The sequence below is a fragment of the Mesoplodon bidens genome (genome assembly GCF_964165515.1).
Source record: "Mesoplodon bidens genome assembly, chromosome: 4".
NCBI lineage: Eukaryota > Metazoa > Chordata > Mammalia > Artiodactyla > Ziphiidae > Mesoplodon > Mesoplodon bidens.
In genome coordinates, this window is record NC_138160.1 from 118,782,414 (window position 1) to 118,807,859 (window position 25,446).

The 25,446-nt window shown below is 40.1% G+C and overlaps 2 protein-coding genes across 3 annotated transcripts in view; one reads left to right on the forward strand and one right to left on the reverse strand.

Moving 5' to 3' along the window:
- On the forward strand, nt 1-23,013 carry PAIP2 (poly(A) binding protein interacting protein 2). Its single transcript, XM_081233969.1, has 4 exons — nt 1-140; nt 17,499-17,662; nt 19,309-19,488; nt 21,999-23,013. Exons 2-4 carry the CDS (start codon nt 17,525-17,527, stop codon nt 22,053-22,055), a joined length of 375 nt encoding a protein of 124 aa, XP_081090095.1. The 5' UTR covers nt 1-140; nt 17,499-17,524; the 3' UTR covers nt 22,056-23,013.
- SLC23A1 (solute carrier family 23 member 1) overlaps nt 21,067-25,446 on the reverse strand; it is a 13,045-nt gene continuing 8,665 nt past the window's right edge. For both annotated transcript variants that reach the window (XM_081233968.1, XM_081233967.1), the window contains 2 exons: nt 24,698-24,964; nt 21,067-21,485 (listed from right to left, as the gene is read on the reverse strand). In XM_081233968.1, coding sequence (XP_081090094.1) covers nt 24,717-24,964 — 248 coding nt within the window. In that variant the 3' untranslated portion in view covers nt 21,067-21,485; nt 24,698-24,716. The remainder of the gene's footprint in view (nt 21,486-24,697; nt 24,965-25,446) is intronic.

Consider the following 25,446-nt stretch of genomic DNA (forward strand, 5'->3'; position numbering starts at 1 on the left):
TCCGGGCTGGGGTGTTTGTTTGGACTGGAGAAGGGAGGCGGCGGGCGAAGCGCGCGTCGAGCGGGGTAGCGGCGCTGCCTGTGGAGATCCGCGGAGGCCTACCAGATTCGTTGGCTGCCGTCCCCGCTGCCGTGCACTGGGTGAGGGGTTCTCTCGGGTGGAGCGGCGAGAAGGGTGCGGCGGCCCGGCGGTCGAGGGGCAGCACCTCGGCGACGGCTGAGGGGCCTAGAGGGTCCCCTGGGTTGTTGGCCACCAAGCCTGTATGGCCCCCATTGTTCCTTGCCTCTTCCAGCCGAGTCTGAGGGATGATCTTGGACAGACTTAGTCTCTTTCTTCTCTGAGAAATGGCCGTCGCTTTTTTCTCATTGTCATTATTATGGTTTGGACCTCGCAGCTCTCTATCCGGGTCCTCGGTGGCGCGCGAGGGTTGCCGGGATAGCACTTTCTCGCGTGCTCCCCCTCCCTCCAATCGATTCACCCACCCTCCGATACCCTTTTCCCCTGCCCCCCACTGCCGCCTCGGCAACAAAGCTCATTGTTTCTCCCCACTTTACGCCTGCGCGTCGCCACGCGCAGCCCCTACTTGCTGCGCTTGCGCGCTCCTCCAGAAGCTTGGGTGGGGGAAGAGAAAGGGGCGGAGGGACTGGCGGGCTGGCGAGCGTCCTAGGGGAGCATTCTGTAACCGTCCACGAGCCTGTACCTTTCTGATGATCCCCCTTTCTCCGGTTTCTTCGCCTTCCCCTGACCCTTATTTTTAGTTACATTGTATTCCGTGCTCGGGATAGGAGGGCCTTTGGAGTACTGGCAGCTCCTACTCCAGGACTGTTTTGAACCAGATGAACCCATCCAATTCATATTCTTTTTTTTTTAATTAATTAATTTATTTTTAATTTATTTTATTTATTTATTTATGACTATGTTGGGTCTTCGTTTCTGTGCAAGGGCTATCTCTAGCTGTGGCAAGCGGGGGCCACTCTTCATCGTGGTGCGCGGGCCTCTCACTATTGCGGCCTCTCTTGTTGCGGAGCACAGGCTCCAGATGCGCAGGCTCAGTAATTGTGGCTCACAGGCCCAGTTGCTCCGTGGCATGTGGGATCTTCCCAGACCAGGGCTCGAACCCGTGTCCCCTGCATTGGCAGGCAGATTCTCAACCACTGCGCCACCAGGGAAGCCCAATTCATATTCTTTTGATTTTGGTTATCTCACTTTTTAATTTCTACTACTGTGCTTATTCCCTCCCACCATCAAAAATATATGGCTTATGGTAAAGTTGTTTGTTTCAAAACATTTGTTGAAGCAGTCAGCAATGGTATTCTCTAGTAACTGCAAAAGGTGGCCTTTTCTGCTTCCTTTTATTGTCTTATTTTCCCTGATTTTGCAACCCCATCATCTCACAGAAACCGCAAACTCTAGAAAGAATTTGGCTTCCAGTATGCCATGGGATGAGGTCTAACAGCTGACAGCTTTTGACATTTCAACAGAAGACAAATTCCCATTTTGCATGTGCTGGCTTATCTTGTTAACCTGATAGCATAATTTGTCACAATTTGCCTTTGAGCAGTTGGTCGGGTGTTGGTTTGCGTTTGAAATTTCGTGGGGTGCAGATTATTTTTGCAAATAAGGGTCTCTCAGGGTTTTTAATGAGATTCCCAGTGTTTGCTGTTTTTTGCTTCTGTTTCCGGTTTGTGAGAGGATATATGGGGCAAATTAGTCTGTTTATATTATTTGTTAATTGTGAACTTGAACAGAACTTAACTTTTTCTCACAAGTAAGTGTCTATGATAAAAAGATAGGTAACTCTCCCAAAAGTATAGCCTCCTTATCTGTTCCTTTCAGGGATGGGAGCTAAGTGGGTTTCATATTTATTATTAACCTGTGAAATAGGCAGGGGAAGTTTTTTTTTTAATACAAACTTTAAATTATTTATTTATTTATTTTTGGCTGTGTTGGGTCTTCGTTGCTGTGCGCGGGCTTTCTCTGGTTGCCACGAGTGGAGGCTACTCTTTGTTGCGCTGTGCAGGCTTCAGTAGTTGTGGCTCACGGGCTTAGTTGCTTCGCAGCATGTGGGATCTTCCCGGACCAGGGCTTGAATCCCTGTCCCCTTCATTGGCAGGCGGATTCTTAACCACTGTGCCACCAGGGAAGTCCTAGGCAGAGTAAGTTTTATCCTGCCCATTTTGAAATCGGGAAAATAGAAACTTGAGAGATTATTTTATTAGGCACATATTTCCATAGCACTTAGTAATGCCAGGCATCGTTCGAAGTGCTTTTACAAGTATTTAATCTTTAATGTCTGTAGGCAGTAAGTACTACTGTAAAATGAAGATTATAAATGAGAAATGTGAAGTAACTTGCCCACTGTTACATAGCTAATAAAAGCTGGAATTCAAATCCAAATACTCCAGAGATTATGTGCTCTTAACCACTATAGTGTGTTGCCTGGAATTTAGTAGCATATCCAAGGCCCTCTAGGTGGTTAGTGGCATATCTGGGACTTGAATCCAATGCAAGGTTCAAGTTGTCCAAGTTGTTGTCTTTGTGATCTGGATCACCCTGTTGCACAGATACATTAATAGTTTGTATATGTTACAGCCTGAGGTTCAGTTCCAATAACTCAAATCTTTTTTCTTAATGTCCTCATCGTTTAGAGTGGTGCTGTCCAGTAAGATAGCTACTAAGCACATGTCTATTGAGCACCTGAAATGTAGCAAGTGCAACTGAAAAACTAAAATTTTAATTGTATTGAATTAAAATTAAATTTAAATAGCCACATGTACCTGGTGGCTACCACATTGGATAGCGTGGGTTTATTTGAATTGCCTTTGCTTTTTACTTTTTGTATCAGTTTTTATAAATAAGGATGGTATTTCTGATGTGCTTTTATCAGCAGTGTTGAGCCATCCTTACTCTGACCTGATCACCCTGGTTACACTACAGTTGAGATTAGGGTTATACTCTCTGGGACTTTTCTGTGACATTGTTTCACTCCTACAGATGTTTGGACCTATTGTTTTTATTTATACAAATTTATATTTGCTCTAAGTGTTTAAGAATACTGTTATGTGCCAGGCTGTCTGCCTAGGTACAGATGGGGAACCTGAAACACAGAGAGGTTAAATAACTTGCCCATCGTCACATGGCTAGAAAGGTAGCCTGGTTCCAGAGCCCCTTTTTTGTTTTTTTAATTTTTAATTTTATTTTTATTTGTTTATTTTTAGTTGCGTTGGATCTTCGTTGTTGCGCGCGGGCTTTCTCTAGTTGCGGCGAGAGGGGACTACTCTTCCGTTGTGGTGCGCAGGCTTCTCATTGCAGTGGCTTCTCTTGTTGCAGAGCACAGGCTCTAGGTACGCGGGCGCAGTAGTTGTGGCACGCAGGCTCTAGACCACAGGCTCAGTAGTTGTGGCGCACGGGCTTAGTTGCTCCGCGGCATGTGGGATCTTCCTGGACCAGGGATTGAACCTGTGTGCCCTGGATTGGCAGGTGGATTGTTAACTACTGCACCAGCAGGGAAATCCCAGAGCCCATGCTTTTAATCATTCCTTTATACTGCCAAACATTAAAACAAAATATTCAGCGCTGCTCACAGACTTCTGAATTAAATACAGAGGCTGATGCAGAACTTTCTTTATCTTCTCTAAAATACATACGTATAAAATATATATGTGTACAGATAAGGTTAAGGAGTCTACTGTAGTTCAAAGTAGAGTCCAGTGGAATAAGAAAAGGTGTTATGTCTGTGGGGTCAGTTTTTTTTGGGGGGGGTGGGTTTGGGGTTTTTTGGCCGTGCCACAGCTTGTGGGATCTTAGTTCCCTGACCAGGGATCAAACCCAGGCCCCCAGCAGTGGAACCCCGGAATCCTAACCAGGGAATTCCCTGTGGAGTCAGTTTAATGAAAAAAGTGGAAAGAGAATCCTGTTTGAATTTTAATGAGAATTTTTTTGAAGAGTTAATGTTTTTATTTTTTTATTACAGTTTTATTGAGATATAATTGAAATATAGCACTGTGTAAGTTTAAGGTATACAGCATAATTTGATTTACATATATCATGAAGTGTTTAATGAGAATTCTTAAGAAAGAAGGGGGAGACTTTTCTAAAACTTAAAAGATTTCCATATTTTAAAATTTTGTAGGGACTATGAAAGGATGGACACTGCTGGAAACCAGAATGTGTAAGAGGCATTTCAGAAGGGAACAAACAGCTGAAATAAAGAGTTTGTAGATTTAAAGTGCCAGGCATCAGAAAAAACAGCTCTCACCTAACCAGAATCTGGCAAAATCTCTGAATTTAGGTGTTAGGCTCTCATATCAGGCGTGATGTAAACAGCATGTTTACAAAAGAAAGAAAATTCATTTTCTACAATAGTGAAAGTTGGAATATTCGTAGGTTATTGATAGAAAGGACAAGTCTAAATCTGTCCCACTTAATATTACTGTTCAAATATGAAAGCAAAAGACAGTTTCAGACATTAAGTAGCTTAGAAATTTGTAACCTTTTGAAGAAATATTAAGGCAAAACAAAGGTGTCAAGTTAGGGGAAGATGATTCTTTATATATATAATCTAGGGGAAAACCTAATAGTGTAGATCTAACAGTGCTCAATTATTTCCACAAAACTCAGGATATGGGGTGGGGAGAGGAATTGGGTAAGTAAAATCATTCTAAAGGTCTTGCTTTGTCTGGGAGCAGGGATTGGGTTGGATATATTGAAGAAGGTAAAGCATTCTAAATGTCTTGGGTTGGTTTGAGGGTGTATAGAGTATTTTTTTTTTTTTTTTTTTTTTTTTTTTTTTGCGTTATGTGGGCCTCTCCCGTTGCGGAGCACAGGCTCCAGACGCGCAGGCTCAGCGGCCATGGCTCACGGGCCCAGCCGCTCCACGGCATGTGGGATCTTCCCAGACTGGGGCACGAACCCGTGTCCCCTGCATTGGCAGGCAGACTCTTAACCATTGCGCCACCAGGGAAGCCCCTAGAGTATTTTTTTAATCGATAGAAAACTGTTCAAACTAATTTCACAATAGATATGTCAAATCATTGTGCTGTACACCTTAAACTTATACAGTGCTGTATGTCAGTTACATCTCAAAACTGGGGGGGAAAAACCAACTGAAATTCCACAGTAGTTTGTAAGTTACAGAAAATAAATCAAGTATTTTTTAAAAAATCTGCTTAAAATAGGAAAGTAAACATTACAGGAATAGAATGTAAAAAGAAACTAAGAAAGCTAAATATGAAGTTACGATGAAAGACAATACCAAGCATCAGTTACCAAAAATGTTAATTCCCTGTGAGACAGATCCTCAGACTGGGTCAAGTAATCTAGCTGTTATAGTAGAGGACTTGAATATATCACTTTCAGAATTTAACAGGTAAAGTTTAAAAAAAAGAAAGAAAAAAAAGGCCAGCCTAATATATATGCATCATTTTTTATGTAAGAAATAGAAATCATAACAAGGTCCTAATGTATAGCACAGGGAACTATATCTAATATCTGTGAAACCATAATGGAAAAGAATATAAAAAAAGAATGTGTATATGTGTATAACTGAGTCACTTTGCTGTACAGCAGAGATTGGTACAACATTGTAAATCAACTATACTTCAATTTTAAAAATTGAAAAAAAAAAGGAAAAGAAAAGAAATGCAAGTCACACGTTTTTCTCTTTAGGCCCAAGGAACATTTTGCAAAAATCATTAGTTGTCTGCAAACAAAACTGTAATAAATTCCCAAAAGTGAAGGTTTTCTGGCTGCATTTTATAACATAATAAAACTAGAAATCAGGCATCAAAAGGTAACCAAAAGAACCTTAACTACTTGGAAATTAAGAATATTCTTCTGAATAATCTCTGGCTTATTATAAATTAAATAATTTGTAGTTACCTAAAGTTGGTAACTGTATATTAAAATTTCTAGGGAAAATTCATAGATAAAAAATTTTTATTTGTGAAAGGTTGAAAATAAACATTTGTCAACTTGAAAAACAAAGAGCAACAAATTGAAGTTATGTAAAAAGGAAGGGAAAAATAATGTGAGAAAAGTAAAATTAATAAAATAAAAAATAAGTAGAAAAGATCAGTAAAACCAAAAGCAGGAGTTTTGTTTATTAAAGTTGAATTTTTAAATAGGTAATCCAGGGCTTCCCTGGTGTCACAGTGGTCGAGAGTCCGCCTGCCGATGCAGGGGACACGGGTTCGTGCCCTGGTCTGGGAAGATCCCACATGCCGCGGAGCGGCTAGGCCCGTGAGCCATGGCCGCTGAGCCTGCGCGTCCAGAGCCTGTGCTCCGCAACGGGAGAGGCCACAGCAGTGAGAGGCCCGCGTACCGCAAAAATAAATAAATAAATAAATAAATAAATAAATAGGTAATCCATTCCCCAAAAAAGATACAAAAAATATCCTTAGCCATCTAGTTCTCCTCCGTGTAGGTAACCAGTATTCTCAGTTTTGTTTTTAGCAGCTCTTACTGAGCTATAGTTCACATACCATGCAATTCATCCATTTGAAGTGTATAGTAGAGTAGTTTTTAGTATATTGCCAGAGTTGTGCATTGATCACCACAGTCAATTTTAGAACATTTTCATTACCCCAAAAAGAAATCTTGTTCCCATCATCTGTCATACAATATGTGTTCCTTGGTGACTAGCTTCTTTCATTTAGCATATTTTCAGTATTCATCCATTTATCAATTGGTGGACCTTTGGGTTGTATCCACTTTTTGGCTATTAAAAATAATATTTCTGTCGGGCTTCTCTGGTGGTGCAGTGGTTGAGAGTCCGCCTGCTGATACAGGGGACACGGGTTCGTGCCCCAGTCCGGGAAGATCCCACATGCCGCGGAGCAGCTGGGCCCGTGAGCCTGAGCCTGCGCGTCCAGAGCCTGTGCTCCGCAATGGGAGAGGCCACAGCAGTGAGAGGCCCGCGTACCGGAAAAAAAAATAATAATAAAGAATAATATTTCTGTGAACATTTGTGTGTATAAGTTTTTATGTAGACATTTTTATTTCTCTTGGGTATATACTTAAGAGTGGAATTGCTGAGTTATAAGGTAATTCCGTGTTTAATCTTTTGGGGAACTGCCAGACTTTTCCAGAGCAGCTGCACCATTTTAACATTCCCACTGGCAGTGAATGAGCATTCCATTTCTCCACATTTTCACTAATATAAAGTGGTATCTCGTGGTTTTGATTTGCATTTTCCCTGATGGTTAAGGATGTTGAGCATCTTTTCATGTGTTTATTGGCCTTTGGAGAACTGTCTATTCAGATCCTTTGCATTTTTAAATTGGTTGTTTTGGGGACTTCCCTGGCGGTCCAGTGGTTAGGACTTTGCCTTCCAATGGCCGGCGGGGGTCGGGGGGCGGCGGGGGGGGGGTTGCAAGTTCAATCCCTGGTTAGGGAGCTAAGATCCCACATGCCTCGGCCAAAAAACCAAAACATAGAACAGAAGCATATTGTAACAAATTTAATAAAGACTTTTAAAAATGGTCCACATCAAAAAAAAATCTTAAATTGGTTGGTTGTCCTTTTATTATTGAGTTGTAATAGTTCTTTATATATTCTAGATATAGTTCCCTTATCAGATACAATTTGCTTCTCTGCTTTTTGTCTTTCTAGAGATTCTATGCATTTGCAAATTGTGAACACACACACCTTTCTTTTATATATATGAAGAGTTTTATTACACTTGCTGTTCTGCAAATTGCAAAGTTGGAATTTTTTTTTCCCTACGATAAATCCCTGGTAGGCCTAATCGAGGAAAAGAGGAACATAGTCAAATTAGCTATGAAATAGGAGAAATTAGATAGTTCTATGGAGAAATAAAATTTTAGTGAAATAAAAATTACCATAGTTAACCAGAGAGGTAGAAAACCTGAATAGATGAATCAAAACAAGAAAAACAAAATTAAAGGTTGTTAATAATGTACTAGTTTAAAAAGTACCAAGCCCTTATAATTTTAGATTCATTTGTCTTCAGGGATCCCATAATTCTTGTTATTCAAATGATTCCTTAATATAAGGATGGGAAGTTTCTAGTTCATTTGTTTGAAAACTATTTTCTGTAGAGTTCTAGTAATCTGGGTTTGCAGTTATTTTCTTTCAGTGTGGTCTTTTGCTTTTCATTATTGTTGAAAAGCAGCTGGTTTTTCTCATTCTTTTTTGAAAATAATGTCTTTGGTTTTTAGAATTCTCTTTGATATTCTGCAGTTTGATATATCTTGCTTTTTATTTATCTTACTTTGAGATTCTTGGGCTCCTTAAACATGTTGGTTGATTGCTTTCATCAAATATGCAATATTCAGATCCTGCCTCTGCCCTATGTTTCTTCTTTTCTTCTTCAGGAATTCGATAGTTGTCACTCTGCCCTCTACATTGTTTGAATCCTCTTTTGTATGTTCTATCTTTTTGCTGTTTTCTGGGTACTTTCTTTTGTTTTCCAATTCTATTGTATCTAATCTGCTGCCAGACTTATTACATTTTTGTTTGTGTTGTGATTTCTGTATATCTAGAAGTTTTATTTGGCTCTTTTCCAAATCTACTATGCACTTTTTATATTTTGCTGTTTTCTGAAGATATTTTCAAGCTTGATATGTAATGATCATTTTTGTCATCTACCACATGGGTCTGGTTATGCTTTCTATAAATTGCTCTGATTCTTGCATGTTGTATCTTGCTTTTTCCTTCTGGATTTAGTTATCTTTCATTTTGAACTCTTCATTGGCCTTGAAAAATCATTTTTGGAGGTCCTTAAGGCCTAGCATGAAGATGCCTTCCTCCCAAGGAGTTTTACATTTGCTTTTTCCAGGCACTGGCACTAGAGACACTACCAAGTCAGGACTACTTCATACTCATTTCATGACTTGGGATGTTCTGGACCTCCCAGGTGATGAATTTATTCCTCCTATCCACAGGAGGACCAACCACAGTCACAGTGTCTGTGTTCCATTCCACCTTTTCCTTTTGATTTGCTTGGTGGGGAGTGGGAGTTGCTTTTGGTTCACCCTTACCCTGAGCCTATAGCCCTTTAGGGTCCCAGCTTAGAGTGGGGAGGATCTTCTCTTCAGTTTTCCACCTTGACCTTTATGCCTTTTGCCCCATGAAGCATCCAAGGTCAACCCAAAGAAGGCTAATGGGCAAAAGTCCTCAGTGCGAAGGCAGCTTCAGTGTTTAAAAGTTGCACTTTGTTCTCAGAATTCCCACTTTACTTACTCTTCAACACTTTAATGCTTTTAAGTGTTTCCTTAAGACTATGGCATCCGACACTTCCAGTTTTCAATGGAAAGACTGGTCCAAATAACCTAGCCCCCCATTATTGGTAAAAAGAAGTCCTGACTCATTTATGTTTTAAGGAATGTTAAAACAATTCCAAGTAAACGGATGTACCATCTTCCTGGCCAGAAGGCTTAATATAAAAAGATGATCCTGATTAAGCTGCAAATTTTTAATAAAATTCCAGTCAGACTCTTATGGAAAAATTATTCTAAAGTTCATATGAAGAATAAAAGTGCAAGATTTCCACCCCCCAAAGAAAGTTGAGATGTGAGTTGTGCTACTACGTATTTAAACTTACTGAAAGACTCCTGTAATCAAAAGAGTAAAATACAGTGCTGAAATATTTGAGGATGAAAGGTCATAATGTCTGCAACTTATCAGATGGTTAAGCAAAAAAACTGTATAGAGAAAACAACTGTGGCAAAATGTTAACAGTTGATGAATCTAGATGAAAAATACAAATGTTCACTGTACTATTATTATGACTTTTCTGTAAGTTTAAAATTCTTCAAAAGTTGGGGATTAAACAGTATACATACAATACACCATCATGGAACAAAGAATCTAGAAACCATGTAAGTGGGAATTTGATTATGATAAACATCAGGGACAAGCTTTCATTAAATAATGATGAATGATGTGTTCATATGGAAAAATATAGATCTTTCACATCATACTCAAAGAAATGTTCACACGAGTTAAAGATTTAAGTGTAAAAAAAAGAAACTATAAAAATACTGAGAGAAAATAAAGGAAATATAACCTCAAGGTAGGAAAAGACTTACTAAGCAAGATAAGCATATCCCAGGAGCTGTAGAGGAAAACAGATTCTTTTTAAGCCCATCTGTTTGCAAAAGTAAAATGCTATGTTGCTTATATAGAGAACTGTTGAGGATGCAGAGAAATGGGAGCATTCAGTGTATTATAGGAATGTACACTACCATAATATTTTTGGCAAATAATCTGTCTTCTCTTAAAGCTACAAGTGCACACGGCCTTTGACCCAGTTATTCCCACTTACCAGAATGTATCCCACAGAAAGCTCAAATAGAAAAGGATATGTGTACAAGGGTGATCGAAGCAGGATTGTTTGTAATGAAAAAACTGGAAATGTAAATGCATCAAAGGGGGAATTGTTGAGTAATTGGTGCTGTATCAATTAAAAAGTAAAGTGTACTTCTACATGTTGATTAGTAAGGATATTTCATGTAATATATTTAGCATGATTCTGTAAAATATATAAATCCTTTATGTGTGTTTCTATAAGCAAAGAGATATGAAAGGACACGTACTAAGCTGTTAACATTGATTACCTCTGAGTAGGATTGGAGATCAAAAGGAAAAAACTTACATACACTTAGGACCTGTTTTGTACATTTAACTTCTTTTTTTTTTGGCTGTGTTGGGTCTTCGTTGCTGTGCGTGGGCTTTCTCTAGTTGTGGCGAGTGGGGGCTCCTCTTCATTGCAGTGCACGGCTTATTGTCGTGGCTTCTCTTGTTGCAGAACATGAGCTCTAGGCGCGCAGTCTCTAGAGCACGGGCTTAGTTGCTCCACGGCATGTGGGATCCTCCTGGGCCAGGGCTCAAACCCGTGTCCCCTGCATTGGCAGGCAGATTCTTAACCACTGCGCCACCAGGGAAGCCCTAACTTTTTTTTTAAGTAGGATGTACTTTGTATATGTACATTTCTTTCACTTTAATGCTTCTTTTTCCAACAAGATTTCCTAACTATGTACAAAATTTTTTAAATGATTATTGAAAACACTGTAAGATGATACATTGCTGTTTTACTGTTTTGTAATTTTTGTTTAGGAAAATCTTAACTATGTGTAGTCTAACAACTACTAGATATTTAATATTAGTAATTTAATATAGCTTGTTCAGAGTTAGTATTACTATGTTATTTAAAAAATCCTTTTATGAGAGTAAGGCTAAAAAATTATTTGAATTACAATTTTCTGATAATTTTAGGATTTTAAAGCATAATAAACATTATTTGAAGTAAATATGAACATAAAAAATTGCGGGGAAATTATTGGCTTTCTCAGTTCATTTCTGCCAGTTTTAAAGTGGTTTGGATTGAAGCATGAACAAAGATAAGATAGCAACAGATTGGTATGGTTTGATTACCAGATTTTTTTTTTAACTGTATTTGTCGAGTTATTATCTACATTGTGCCCTCAGACATCACTCAAGCAAATTAGGTGCTTCTGTTGTATTTCCAGTAGTTCCCCTTTTAGTTTTGGTTGGTTTTGTTCTAGAGAAAAATTTTTTCTCAGCCACGAGAGACTAATATATATAGATTTGAGCTCATTGACTCTTGGAGTCTTGAAGCTGCTTCTTTTGGGCTGCCTCTGAATGGGATGATAATACACCCCAGCAATACACCTTTCACTATATATTTTTTTGGTGGTTTTCCTAGTGGTTACCCTGGGAATTACAACTAACATCTTAGTTTGTAACAAGTATGAACTAGTAATAATTTAGTTTCGTATAGACAGAAAGAGGGGTTATAAAGCAAAAAATACATTATTAGTGGTTTTTGTATTTACCTATGTAGTTACCATTGTTGTTTATTTCTTTGGATGAATTCAAGTTAATGCTCGTATTTTTTTGTTTCAACATGAAGGACTCACTTTAGGTTTTCCTATAGGACAGGTCTATTGGTGATGAATAAGCTCTTACTTTTTTACTTATCTGGGAATGTCTTTTTTTTTTTGTCACTTTGTATATGTTTTCCTACTGCCTTCTGGCCTCTGGTTTCTGATGTGAAATCAGCTATTAATCTTATTTTGAAGATGCTCTCTTTGACTTTCAATAACTTGATTACAGTGTGTCTCAGTGTGGATTGCTTTGAGTTTATCCTGCTTGGAGTTTGTTGAGCTTCTTGGATGTGTAGACTAACATAGATTTCATCAAGTTGGAGGAGTTTGGGGCCATTATTTCTTCTAATACTCTTTCTCTTCTCCTTCTGGGACTCCCATTATGCATATGTTGGTACATGTAGCAGTGTCCTACTGGTCTCTGAGGTTCTGTTCATTTTTCTTCATTATTTTCTCTTTCTGTTTCTCAGACTGAATAATCTCAGTTGACTTACCAAGTTTGCTTATTCTTTCCCTGCTCAAATCTGCTATAAACCCTCAAGTAGAATTTTCATTTATTGTACTTTTCATCTCCAGGATTTCTACTTGGCTTTTTAAAATAATTTGTCTCTATTGATATTTGCTATTTGATGAAGATATTTGCTATTTTTATGGTTTCCTTTAGTTCTTTGTATGTGGTTTCCTTTGGCTCTCTGGACATTTAAAACACCTGATTTAAAAGTCTTTGCCTAGGGCTTCCCTGGTGGCGCAGTGGTTGAGAGTCCGCCTGCCGATACAGGGGACGTGGGTTCGTGTCCCGGTCTGGGAAGATCCCACATGCCGCGGAGCAGCTAGGCCTGTGAGCCATGGCCGCTGAGCCTGCGCATCCAGAGCCTGCGCTCCGCAGCGGGAGAGGCCACAACAGTGAGAGGCCCGTGTACCGCAAAAAAAAAAAAAAAAAAAAAAAAGTATTTGCCTAATAAGCCTAATGTCTGGGCTTCCGCAGGAACACTTCCTATTAATTTCTTTTTTTTTCCTGTTTATAGGCCATACTATCTTATTTTTTTGCATGCCTCATAATTTTTGTTGAAAACTGAACATTGTGACTATTATATGGCAACTCTGGAAATCATATTCTCCCCTCTCCCCAGGGTGGTTGTTCTGCTTGTTCTGTTATTTGTTTAGTGACCTTTCTGAAAAAATTTTGTAAGAGCTTGTATTATTTTTTGTGTGGCCATTGAAGTCTGTCCCATTAGCTTAGTTGTCAGCTAGTTCTTTTCTTTTTTAAAAAAATTTATTTATTTTTAATTAATTTAGTTTGGGCTGTGTTGGGTCTTCGTTGCTGCACACAGGCTTTCTCTAGTTGCAGCGAGCGGGGGCTACTCTTCATTGCGGTGCACGGGCTTCTCATTGCAGTGGCTTCTCTTGCTGTGGAGCACAGGCTCTAGGTGTGCGGGCTTCAGTAGTTGCGGCTTGCAGGCTCTAGAGCACAGGCTCAGTAGTTGTGGTGCACGGCTTAGTTGCTCCGCGGCATGTGTGATTTTCCCGGACCAGGGATCAAACCCGTGTCCCCTGCATTGGCAGGCAGATTCTTAACCACTGCGCCACCAGGGAAGTCCCAGCTAGTTATTTTCAAGAGATGTCCTTTACTACCCCTAAGCAAAAAATAAAACTCTCCCAGTCTTGGCAGATGGGTTTTTGTGTATGCCGAGGTACACCTTTAACACTCGGGCAGTTTACAGCTCTTTCTTAACCTTCATTTTATGTGCAGAGCCAGAAGCCTGAAAAATGTAGGGCCTTGTTAGGTCTTTTCTGAGCGTGCTGCCAGCACTGGGCATGCCCATGGCCTTTTAGGTTTCCCAGAATATGCAGGAGCTTTTCAAAGCCTTTATTCCCAAAGCATCTCCTTCACCAGCCTTTCCTCCCAGGCTTTTTTTTTTTTTTTTTGCGGTACGCGGGTCTCCCACTGCTGCGGCCTCTCCTGCTGTGGAGCACAGGCTCCGGATGCTCAGGCTCAGCGGCCATGGCTCACGGGCCCAGCCGCCCCGCGGCACGTGGGATCCCCCCGGACCAGGGCACAAACCAGCTCCCCTGCATCGCCAGGCGGACTCCCAACCACTGCGCCACCAGGGAAGCCTCCTCCCAGGCTTTTTGCCCCAACTGTTATTCTTTGCAGGCATTGGCTACTACATTTGCCTTTAACAACTTCAAATTGTAAATTTTATGGTACTTGAACTATATACTCAATTTTTTAAAATAGCAAAACACACGACACAATCTAAAGAGTGTGGTCTAAGAAGGATCAAGAACAGGTCATAGGGCTTCCCTGCTGGCCCAGTGGTTGAGAGTCCGCCTGCCGATGCAGGGGACACGGGTTCGTGCCCCGGTCCAGGAGGATCCCACATGCCGCGGAGCGGCTGGTCCCATGAGCCATGGCCGCTGAGCCTGCGCCTCCGGAGCCTGTGCTCTGCAACGGGAGAGGCCACAACAGTGAGAGGCCCGCGTACCGCAAAAAAAAAACAGGTCATAGAAGAAAATTTAAAATCTGATACAATACCTTATATTAGAACACCTTGTACTCAGTAATTGTAGGTCTGTCAACGTTCTGAAAGTAAATGATACTTACCCCTCTGGCTTTTCACTTGGCTAGCTGTATCAGAAATCTGGTCAGCAGTTGTTCCTTCCTCAGCTATCTTAAGGTGTAAGATTAGTGCCCAGGCTCCAGTTGATTTTTACTGGTTCCAGTTATGATTTGTTTCCCAAATATTACTTGACCGAAATTTCATTTACTGTCCTTCATAGACTCTTTCACTGGGATCTATACCAAAGCCACGGGTTGTTTGATGAGGTGATAATCGGCAAAAAGCTGACCTAGAGACATGTCAAATGCAGGGATTGGGCCCTTTAGGCTCAGCACTGTTTATATTTTATTTGTTACTGGTTGGCATCAAACAAGGAGGGAGGGAGTCCCTTGAGATTCTCAGACTATAGAATTTGCTGATGCAGATTTTTCATCGTTTCATTGTTATGCTTGTGAAATGTACGGAGAACACTTTTTTCTTTTAAAAAAATTGCGTTTATATATAGATAATTAGTCACCTGAAGCACATTCAAACACAAGTTAGTAGTATTTCTAGTATGTCTCACATGTATAATTGCTACTTAACTATTCAATTCTACTTGGATATCCTGTACTGTGTGCTAAACATGATTTTTATTTGCTGTTTTTAACTAAAGATATGTCACTTATTAATATTGTGGTCTTCTGAAACGTAGGATTTGATGGGTACGATTTGGGATAGGACACATGTTGGGAAAATAATAATGTAAAGTTGTTATAAATTGGGGTGTCTTTGAATATAGTTTAATGATCAGTTCATATGCAGAGTAAACAAAGTTCCATCCAGTTGCAAAGCAGAATTGACCCCCTGCTTTTCATAATATTTGAGTCTAGTCTAAAATGTAATTTGTTTAAAGATGAGCATATAAATGTTTGGTAGCCTTGACATATAAGCATGAGTAATTTTCTAAAAAAAAAAAAAAAGAATGAGTAATTTTCTTTAGAGGAACTGATTGCTCTCTAGTCGAACGACACTTGTTATCAAAATAAGGGGGGTTGGGCTTCCCTGGTGGCGCAGTGATTGAGAGTTCGCCTGCCGATACAGGGGACACGGGTTCGTGCCCCGGTCTGGAAAGATCCCATATGCCACAGAGGGCTGGGCGCGTGAGCCATGGTCGCTGAGCCTGCGCGTCCGGGAGCCTGTGCTCCGCAATGGGAGAGGCCACAACAGAGAGAGGCCCACGTACCGCAAAAAAAAATAATAATAAGGGGGTTTATTTAATCCAAGATTAATGATAAATAAAAATATCAAAGATATCCATCATCTGTTTTCTGTCGTGTCTGCTTTCACAGTGCTTCACTTTCTTAACCCACATCATGTTTCCTTTCTACTCACAGCCTAGCACATAAATCTCAGTCTGTCTCTGCCTTTCTTTCATATATATACAACAATGAATAAGTAAGGCAGAAGTTCTCAGTAATTTTTTTTTTTTTTTTTTTTTTTTTTTTTTTTTCTTTTTGCGGTATGCGGGCCTCTCACTGTTGTGGCCTCTCCCGTCGCGGAGCACAGGCTCCGGACGCGCAGGCCCAGCGGCCATGGCTCATGGGCCCAGCCGCTCCGCGGCATATGGGATCCTCCCAGACCGGGGCACGAACCCGTATCCCCTGCATCGGCAGGCGGACTCTCAACCACTGCGCCACCAGGGAGGCCCTCTCAGTAATTTTTAATTCAAGACTTCCTAACAATTGAAAATGCTACCACCATGATGACTGTTGTCATTAGTATTCAGTCTTGAGGGAAATGCATGTGTATGCCAGGATAGGACCCCCTACCACAGCTTAGAGACTAAATTAATGTTATATGAACAGCTATAAGTTTTATTATACTTAGGTTTTCCTAAGGATAAGTCCATAAAATGAATGTAAAGGGCCAGGCAGCGTACATAGAGCAAGTCTTTCCCTGAACCTTACCCAAAGAAAAAAAACTATTTCTAGTAGGAGATTTTGGTTTTAGTATTTTATTTGATTATAAGTTTAAGAAGGCCTGAAGAAGTTTTTTTTTTTTTTAACTCTATTAGGTATGCTATTTCCTTCCTTCGGCACAAGTCACACTAATGTTTGGATTTATGTACAAGTGACTCTTGCTTTATGTAAACCCATTTTTTAGCAATTTCAGAGTCAGTGAATTGGTAGACTATTGTAGAATCTGAAACTTTATGCTTCATACTTTTAGCCTGCAACATATCAGCTAGGTTAGATCATGTTATCACCTATTGAGTAGAGTATAAGAAACCAGATCTACTATATGAGATTAGATGCCTGATACTTACTGTACAGTGGGAAAATCCAGACATGGAGGAACTCAACATGGACCCAAAGATAAAGCAAATAGAGAATGGGCTATGAAGTCGAGAGAGCCAGAGCTATACCTCGCGACTAAGGAACTAGGAGTTATTAAAAGTTTGTTAGTTTTCACTTCTAGTCTCTGGGCTTTTTTTTTTTTTTTTTTTTTTTTTTTTTTGCGGTACACCGGCCTCTCACTGTTGTGGCCTCTTCCGTTGCGGAGGCTCCAGACGCACAGGCTCAGCGGCCATGGCTCACAAGCCCAGCCGCTCCGCGGCATGTGGGATCTTCCCGGACCGGGGCACGAACCCGTGTCCCCTGCATCAGCAGGCGGACTCTCAACCACTGCGCCACCAGGGAGACCCTGGGCTTTTTAATAACAATTTTAAAAAGTAGAATTTGCTTTTCATAAAGTCTCTTGATGACTTAAGTCTTCCAAACCATGCTTGTTTTATAAAGCACAGAATATCCAATTTAAAAAAAATTGGATGGTTTGGGGATTCCATTTAAACAATTGATTGCCTTTGTTTACTGTTATTAGAAAACATTAGATGAATCTAGGCTATTCTCAGCTATTTCTTAAACATTAAAATCATTTAGGAGAAAAACAAAGCTTTCCAATTGCTGTGTTTATCATGTGCGTTAATATATCGTACATCTAATACCTAATCATGATGGCTGGTAATAATGGATGCTAGAACTGAAAGAATGACTGACTAGATTAACTGTATTGTTCTTCTTTTAAGGCTAAAAACTATATCTAACACCAACCATGAAAGATCCAAGTCGCAGCAGTACTAGCCCAAGCATCATCAATGAAGATGTGATTATTAACGGTCATTCTCATGAAGATGACAATCCATTTGCAGAGTACATGTGGATGGAAAATGAAGAGGAATTCAACAGACAAGTTAGTTTTGTGTATAAACATGCTCTTTTATTGTAGCCTATGACAGCTGTCAAATAATATAAATGTACTTTTCCCTGAAATGTGTTTTTCACTTGGTCCCTTATATATGAAATACATGGATTTATGTGCCACCACACCACTCCTATTTTAGTTGGATGCTGATTACTACCAGGTTTAACAGCTCATTGAAATAACCTAGGGAGCTTTTTTCGGGGTCCCACTCAGAGATTCTGATTCAGAAGGATTTAGGGTGAAGCCTGGGAAACGTATTTTTGTTTTGTTTTTTTTTTGCTCGGGCCTCTCACTGTTGTGGCCTCTCCCGTTGCGGAGCACAGGCTCCGGACGCGCAGGCCCAGTGGCCATGGCTCACGGGCCCAGCCGCTGTGCGGCACGTGGGATCCTCCCTGACCAAGGCACGAACCCGTGTCAAGGCGGACCCCCAATGACTGCGCCACCAGGGAAGCCTGGGAAACGTGTTTTTTAAAAGCTCCCAGGTGGTTCCAGTGAGCAACTAGGTTTGGAAACCACTACCTTACACCAGTCAGATTGTTCTATTGCAGTGAAAGTCAAGAGAGCTGGAATCAGGAGCAGATAGGCACAGGTACTGGGGTACAGATTGTACTGTTTTTCATGTAAGGTTCTCATTCTGATCAGCCTCAAAATCTGACACCACTGTTCTTTTTAGAGAACTCTCATACATTGATAGATGTCTTTTATTCCCATATTTCTGGCACCTGTTTCTACCTTTCATCTAGTTTCTCTCTGATCCTGGCTTTGATAATTAGTAGCCAGCTTGATTTCACCATATCCAGTTATATATATTCAAGAGTAAAGCAATGTAGTCTTATTTCAGTGAGATTGTTTAGTTGCTGACCCTACCCTCCAAATAATTTTTTTTTTCTTTTTTCTTTTTTTTTTAATTTTGGCTGCGCTGGGTCTTCGTTGCTGCATGAGGGCTTTTTCTAGTTGCGGTGAGCGGGGGCGACTCTTTGTTGCGGTGCGTGGGCTTCTTATTGAGGTGGCTTCTCCTGTTGCGGAGCATGGGCTCTAGGTGTGCGGACTTCAGTAGTTGTGGTGCAAGGGCTCAGTAGTTGTGGCTCACGTGCTCTAGAATGCAGGCTTAATAGTTGTGGCGCACGGGCTTAGTTGCTCCGCAGCACGTGGGATCTTCCCGGACCAGGGCTCAAACCCGTGTCCCCTGCATTGGCAGGTGGATTTTTAACCACTGTACCATGTCCCCTGCATTGGCAGGTGGATTCTTAACCACTGTGCCACCAGGGAAGTCCTACCCAAAGATTTTTTTTTCCAGTCATTTTTGAGTGGGTTTAGGGTTTGTATATAGTTTTAGAAGTATCATAGGTAATTCTGATACACATTCCTCCATGAGAACACTTCTTTGTTACTTCTTCCCCGCCACCCTCAGTGGAAAAAAAGAATATTCTGCTGTGACAAATAAAGACATAGCAGAACCCTAAACAGATCTTTCCAGGTTTTATGGAAAAGATTTTTTTTCCTTAGCACAGAAGCAAAGGAGGAAGGTATAACATTGTTTCTAAATGGTTTAGTTCAAGATTCTTTAAGCCTTTTCTAGTGATGTCATCTTACCAAGTATGCTATAACTTACCCTTTATTTATTATAAATCTAGATAGAAGAGGAGTTATGGGAAGAAGAATTTATTGAACGCTGTTTCCAGGAAATGCTGGAAGAAGAAGAGGAACATGAGTGGTTTATTCCAGCTCGAGATCTCCCACAAACTATGGACCAAATCCAAGACCAGTTTAATGACCTTGTTATCAGTGATGGCTCTTCCCTGGAAGATCTTGTGGTAAAGAGTTATTTTTTCATCTTTTTAAAACCTAGCTCAGCTCATCTCTCCCATAAGTGGAAAAGCTAGCAACCATCTATTTAAGAAGAGTTCTACATCTCTTCCCCTTCAGAAATTCTGCTGCTTCTTACTATGGAAGCAGAGGCCTCCTGGTCTCACTTATGATAAGGAGTGACTTCTGGCAACACTCTGGAGCTAGCCTGAGACTACTAACAGACTTCTTGCCACTGCTTTTAGTTATGATAACTATGTTGCCCTAGGAAATGTCTTAAAGCATTAATTCAAAAGGGAGTACACAGGATGTTCATGTGACTTGCCTATACAAAAGTAGCTTGATGGAGAGGTTTTGCTCTTTAATTGTCTTAAATATTTGGTGAAATTACAAATTTTTTCTGAAAGATAAAATTTGAGATTTTTTTTCCTGACCCAGGATTTTCATTGAGTTACCCTGACTCCATTTGGAACTGCGATAAGGACTTTTACAAGCTCTTGGCAGAAAAGGAACACAAATCTTTTTACATTTTTAGTTATTCTCAGTGTCTCATTGCTGATGGTTTATTTGTAGTGAAAAGTTTTTTCAGGAATTTTGATAACTAAGCATCAGTACTAGAGTAAAACCTAATGATTCCTTTGCTAAAATTAAGATAAAATAATTTAAAGTCAGAATGTTAAACTTTCTTTCCATATGGACAATCTGTCTAGTTGCTTCTACAAGATGGTTCTCTGGAATTTACCCCTAGACTCTGAAGTAATTTTTGCAGTTGTCTTCTGTTCACTGTGCAGTGATTTCCTAACCTGGCTGTATGTCATAATTACCTATGAAGCATTACAAAAATTTTCTCGGCAACATCCCAGACCTGCAGAATCAATCATCTAGGCATGTTAATTTTTTTTTTTTTTTTTTTGTGGTACGCGGGCCTCTCACTGTTGTGGCCTCTCCCGTTGCGGAGCACAGGCTCCGGATGCGCAGGCTCAGCGGCCATGGCTCACGGGCCCAGCCGCTCCGCGGCACGTGGGATCTTCCCGGACCGGGGCACGAACCCGTGTCCCCTGCATCGGCAGGCAGGCTCTCAACCACTGCGCCACCAGGGAAGCCCTAGGCATGTTAATTTTTAAAAAGCCCTCCCAGAGGATACCGCCAGCCTGCCCTATCAGGCATTTGGAAACCATTTTTCTAAAGGGCTGTATAGAGAACACTGAAATTTACTTGTGGTATAGCTTTTGTTGCAGTAATGACAGTAACCCAATTGAGCAGATACATGATCTGAATAGTCGTTGAGATATGCTTGCTTATGGCTACATTAGGCACTCCACAAATAATCCTAGTTGCTCTGAGGAGGGAAGCCCTTTGCTGGGCATAATCTGTAACTTTAACTGGACCCCGTATCTTTCCATTGTCTAGAAACTGGTTTGTTTGACTCAGTCTATTTGAGGTTAATTCCTTCTCATTCTTTTGTAGCTGCCAAAAGATTGGACATTCAAGAACACTGTTTTTAAATTTAAACCTCAGACTTCTAAAGTTTAGATATATTTCCCTTGAGAGAAGGGAATGGTTGTATATAAATTATGAAACTTAAATTATTGCTCCAACATGTTGTTTAATATGCTTTGGTCTTGAAGTAAGTGATATTGGGGGCTCAGATTCAATCTAAAATCCTGCCAGCATGCCTACATTTCAGGCCCTGGAATCCGTCCTGGTTTCTTTTTGTCTTGATAACTTGCATTCAGAGATGTGGTAGGAAAATTTCCAGCTATTCCCTATATGCTGACACATCTGCTTAGGAAAGTAAAGATTTAGAAATACAAAATAATGGTGGTACAAGTCTCTCAGGCTCTTAGAGGCTTTGGCCCAGTCTTCCCCTAACTGATGCAAAAATGAAGTCCCAAAGAGTGACTTATCCAGGCCTATATAAGAAGTTAGTTAGCAGAGCTGGGATTCCAACTTAGGTCTTCTGACTCCCCATGCAGTTTTCTTTTCCTCTTATATACCATGCTACCTGTGGGAATTAGAATACAGCAGTTGTAGAAAGACAACTCCATATTTTCAAGGAGCATCATAAAGTAAAATTAATCCATAAACCATTCCCCAATCACTTTTATCATCATTTCAACACTTGTTTAGTATTTTTGCATAGTATGAAATTGTTTAAATAGTTAGTCAAGTATCATAGTTAAATGAACAGAATTCCGTGTTCTGAGACATTCCTTTAATTGATGTGAAGTTAGTGAGTTTCTGATTATACTTAAGCAAATTTAATTTCAATTTCTACTTTCTCTTTAGAAAGTTGATAAAATTTGGTATAATATACGTAGCTTACCTCTGGTTCCTCCTTTCCCTGCTGTGGATTTTTTTTTTTTTTTTTGACTTAAGTTTGACCTTACAATCTGAATTCTTGCCTTTGTCTTATATTTTTGGAAGATGTTTTTGCATGTGGATCTGGGTTGACTGCTTCTGAGTATCTGAAGCTTATCTGTTAATGAACTTGCTTTTTTATGTACTTATTTTCCAGGTCAAGAGCAATCTGAATCCAAATGCAAAGGAGTTTGTTCCTGGGGTGAAGTACTAAAATATTTGAGTAGACGGGGCCCTCTTTTGGTGGATGTAGCACAATTTCCACACTGTGAAGGCAGTATTAGAAGACTTAATTGTAAAAGCTCTCTCTTGTCACTGTGTTACACTTATGCATTGCCAAAGTTTTGTTAGTCTTGCATGCTTAATAAAAGTGCTGAGACTGTTATTAAGTAAAAAGCTGTCAAACATTTACTGAAAATAGAATTGGCCCCATGGCTTGATGTGAAGACAGCGAGGAAAGAAGCACCAGTCAAGTTGTGTCAAAGCACCAAATTAAATGACCTCTAAATCTTAGTGAATTGTCCTTTTTGAGACTAAACTGGTCCCTTAGGGTTAACTAATACTTGTTAATGTCTAAACTTTTTTTAAATGAGTAAATTTAAGTTCTAGTAGTTAAGTTAATTTCTCAGTTCAGACTTAAATTTACATTTGTCCCCATCAGAAAGAATCTTCTTTTTCTGATGAAGGCTTGTTAGTTAATTTGAAATAATTTTTTATAAACAAGTATGTCTTAGGTTCACTACCTTGTAACCTTAGTAACCAAAGTCCTAGCTTTTATGGTATGTTATCATGTAAGAAATATTGAATTCCCCTAATGTTACATCTGAGAAAGTATGTGATTTGAGAATTGCACCCTCTTCTAAGGAGTCATTGCATCAAAGCTATACCTGTGTAAAGTCTAACATTTGACCAACCCATAATCAATTGAACAAAGAAATTGTAACCTGTGATTTGAGTGGTGCTTTTCCTTGCTTTGTTAACCATCACTACAATAGTCTGCAGCACAACTTTTCTTTTAACAAAGCTAGAACAGTTTTGGCTTCTTAAACTTCTTATTTGGGTAGGTTAAGCTGCCATACGTGTTCAGTGTGAATAGTGTTTAAGTTGAAAATATTGTAAAAAAATTATATTTTTTCAAAAATATTTAAAAAAATAAATAATAGTAGAACTGAGCAGATGGTTGTGTTTATTAGTGCTGGAATACAGACTCTCCAGTGGTGATACTTCCTTCAGCGTGGGCTCAGTCCCTCAGGACAACCCTGCTGGCAAGATTTGCTGAGAGAGCAGGCTTTATTATTAGATTCCATAGTGTCGAGTATGTTGTTATATAAGTGTCTGTCCAAAATACAGCAGTAAAATAAATCCCATAGCCCCTTGCGTAGCCCACCTTGATCACCTCAGGCTGCAGTGTCAAGACAATTATATATATCCATGTTAAGAAACTTTCTGGCTGACCAGTATAACGGTAACCTTACTGTAGTATAACCTTCATTGAGTTTTGCCCTTCACAAACCATTGCTGCTCTGATTGGACTGGTTTGCTCTTTTGATTCACCTGGACCTTCCCCTTTTTCACCCTCACAAGCTAATTAATAATAGGTTTGTGGCTAATATTTATTTGGGATAGGCTGTCAACCAACTAGGAATTTCCTGGTTCCACATACAATTCTGCCCCACGGCCCTACTCAGTCGTTGATAATGTCCTCTGTGTTTTTCTTGAGCTTGGAGGGCTCAAGATTAAGAAGACCATCTAGTCAGTTCTGGGTCACATTCTTCCTAGGATCCTTTGGTGTGCGTACCTGTGCCTGGTGTTTTTTTAGTAGCTACCTTACTAAGCTAATAAACAGGTGGGTTTTTTAAGACACTAAAGCAGACGATCCTGCTTGGCTCTCATTCTTTTTGGAGCCATAATACCACCAGTCCCCTCTGTTCTCTAACAGCTCAGTACCACAAGTGGCACAGCAGGCTGCCAAGTATATGAGGGTTACAGATCACTTCCCTGAGCCTAGACGGGGGCAAATGAGTTCATTTCCACATACTGCCAAATTATCATCATGCAGCATAATTAGAGGTTATAAATTTGAATTAGAGAGGCATTGTAACCTAATGATTAAGAGCAAAGACCAGCCTATCTCAGGATTGTGTGATTAGTTAATACACATCAAGTACTTAAGACAATCCCTGGTACATAGAAATTTCTATTTAAGTGACTTATTACAATTAAGGAGTCATCTAAGCTAAGCTCTCACTTTGTTGGAACTTGTCTGAGGCAGTGTGCACATTAAAACTACTTTGATTTTTTTTAAGGGCTTGAAACACATTATTACCGCATCTGGGCCTATGTGGCATAGTTTTAGGGTAACTGAAGTCACTCTGTTTCGTAGGGGTTTTATTTTATTACAACTATTTAAACAAGGCACCTTATGTGAGAGGATTTTTCCTATTCTTGTGCTATGTCAGTTATTTCTCAACCTTTTCTATGTCATAAAGTGTGATTTATCATACTGGAGTGTAAGGATGAGGCTGCCTGTAGCTAGAGTTTACGGCTATTGGCTCCAGTTGACCCAGTATCAGCCCAGATAACCAAAGGCCAAAGGGATCAATACTTCAGTATACTTGTAACCTCCTACAAGGTTACTGGCCCACACCTGTTGGGAAGTTCCACTGTCACTATAAAATGGCTAAGGAGTTCCACATATGTATATTGACTTTTTACCCAATATGCCTTCTGATTGAAAACATTCAAATAGGTCACAGAAATGGAAACTGAGTACTTTGTTTTCTCTTTGGTTAAAGCATAAGAATGTTGTGATTTTTCAACCCTCCCACAAAAGCCATAGACTAACAGACATCCTACCTTTCCTGGGCACAGTTTTTCAGACCTTGGTGCACACAGACCCAGTTTCTGTATTTTGTGGGGTATCTTCTGGAACTGGAAGCTGGTCTTTTGACCTTGAAGAAAATCCTTTGAAGACTGGGCAGATAGGAATGTATTTCAGAAAGGCAGTTCTTTTTACCGTGCTCATCCCAATGGGAAAGTCATAGCTCTTCAGGCTGGTAGACATCTCACTGTTGGCATGGGCCCCAGCTTTCCACTGTATCAGACCTCGTTCCTCTGGGCTTCCTGGAAGAGGACAGTGGGGTCACTTACCAGAGCCAGCAATCCTCTGCTACCTCCCCTTCCCATAACCTAGTCATAAGGTAGACTTCCGGAGTTGTCTTGACTCTCAGTTCTCTGGTCCTGAAAAGTTGAATCTGTGATCTCTCAGCTCTTAACTTGGCTAGAGCTCTAGGGAACCCTAAGGGATACTGGTTATACGTAATTAGTATTTATTGTGTATCTACAGTGTGCCATGGTCTGTGCTAAGTGCTTTTATTATCTAATTTCTTTGAAACATTGGTGGGAGCTGTATAGGCACTATTACAAAAATTTTATGATCAGGAAGGCAGGCAGATGGTTAAGTAATTGTCGGCCTACATCTCGAGTATGGGGCTGGTGTCTGCTGGGCCAGTGGGGACCAAATAATGCTCAGACTGCTGTGAGGGCAGGAAGTTATATTTTGAAACACTGTAATCAGTATTAATATTCAATATTATGATTCCATA

Coding starts and splice junctions, on each gene's coding strand:
- PAIP2 (XM_081233969.1), top strand. CDS start 17,525: ATGAAAGATCCAAGTCGCAGCAGTACTAGCCCAAGCATCATCAATGAA. Junction 17,663..19,308: donor AAGAGGAATTCAACAGACAA/GTTAGTTTTGTG, acceptor TTATAAATCTAG/ATAGAAGAGGAGTTATGGGA. Junction 19,489..21,998: donor CTTCCCTGGAAGATCTTGTG/GTAAAGAGTTAT, acceptor CTTATTTTCCAG/GTCAAGAGCAATCTGAATCC.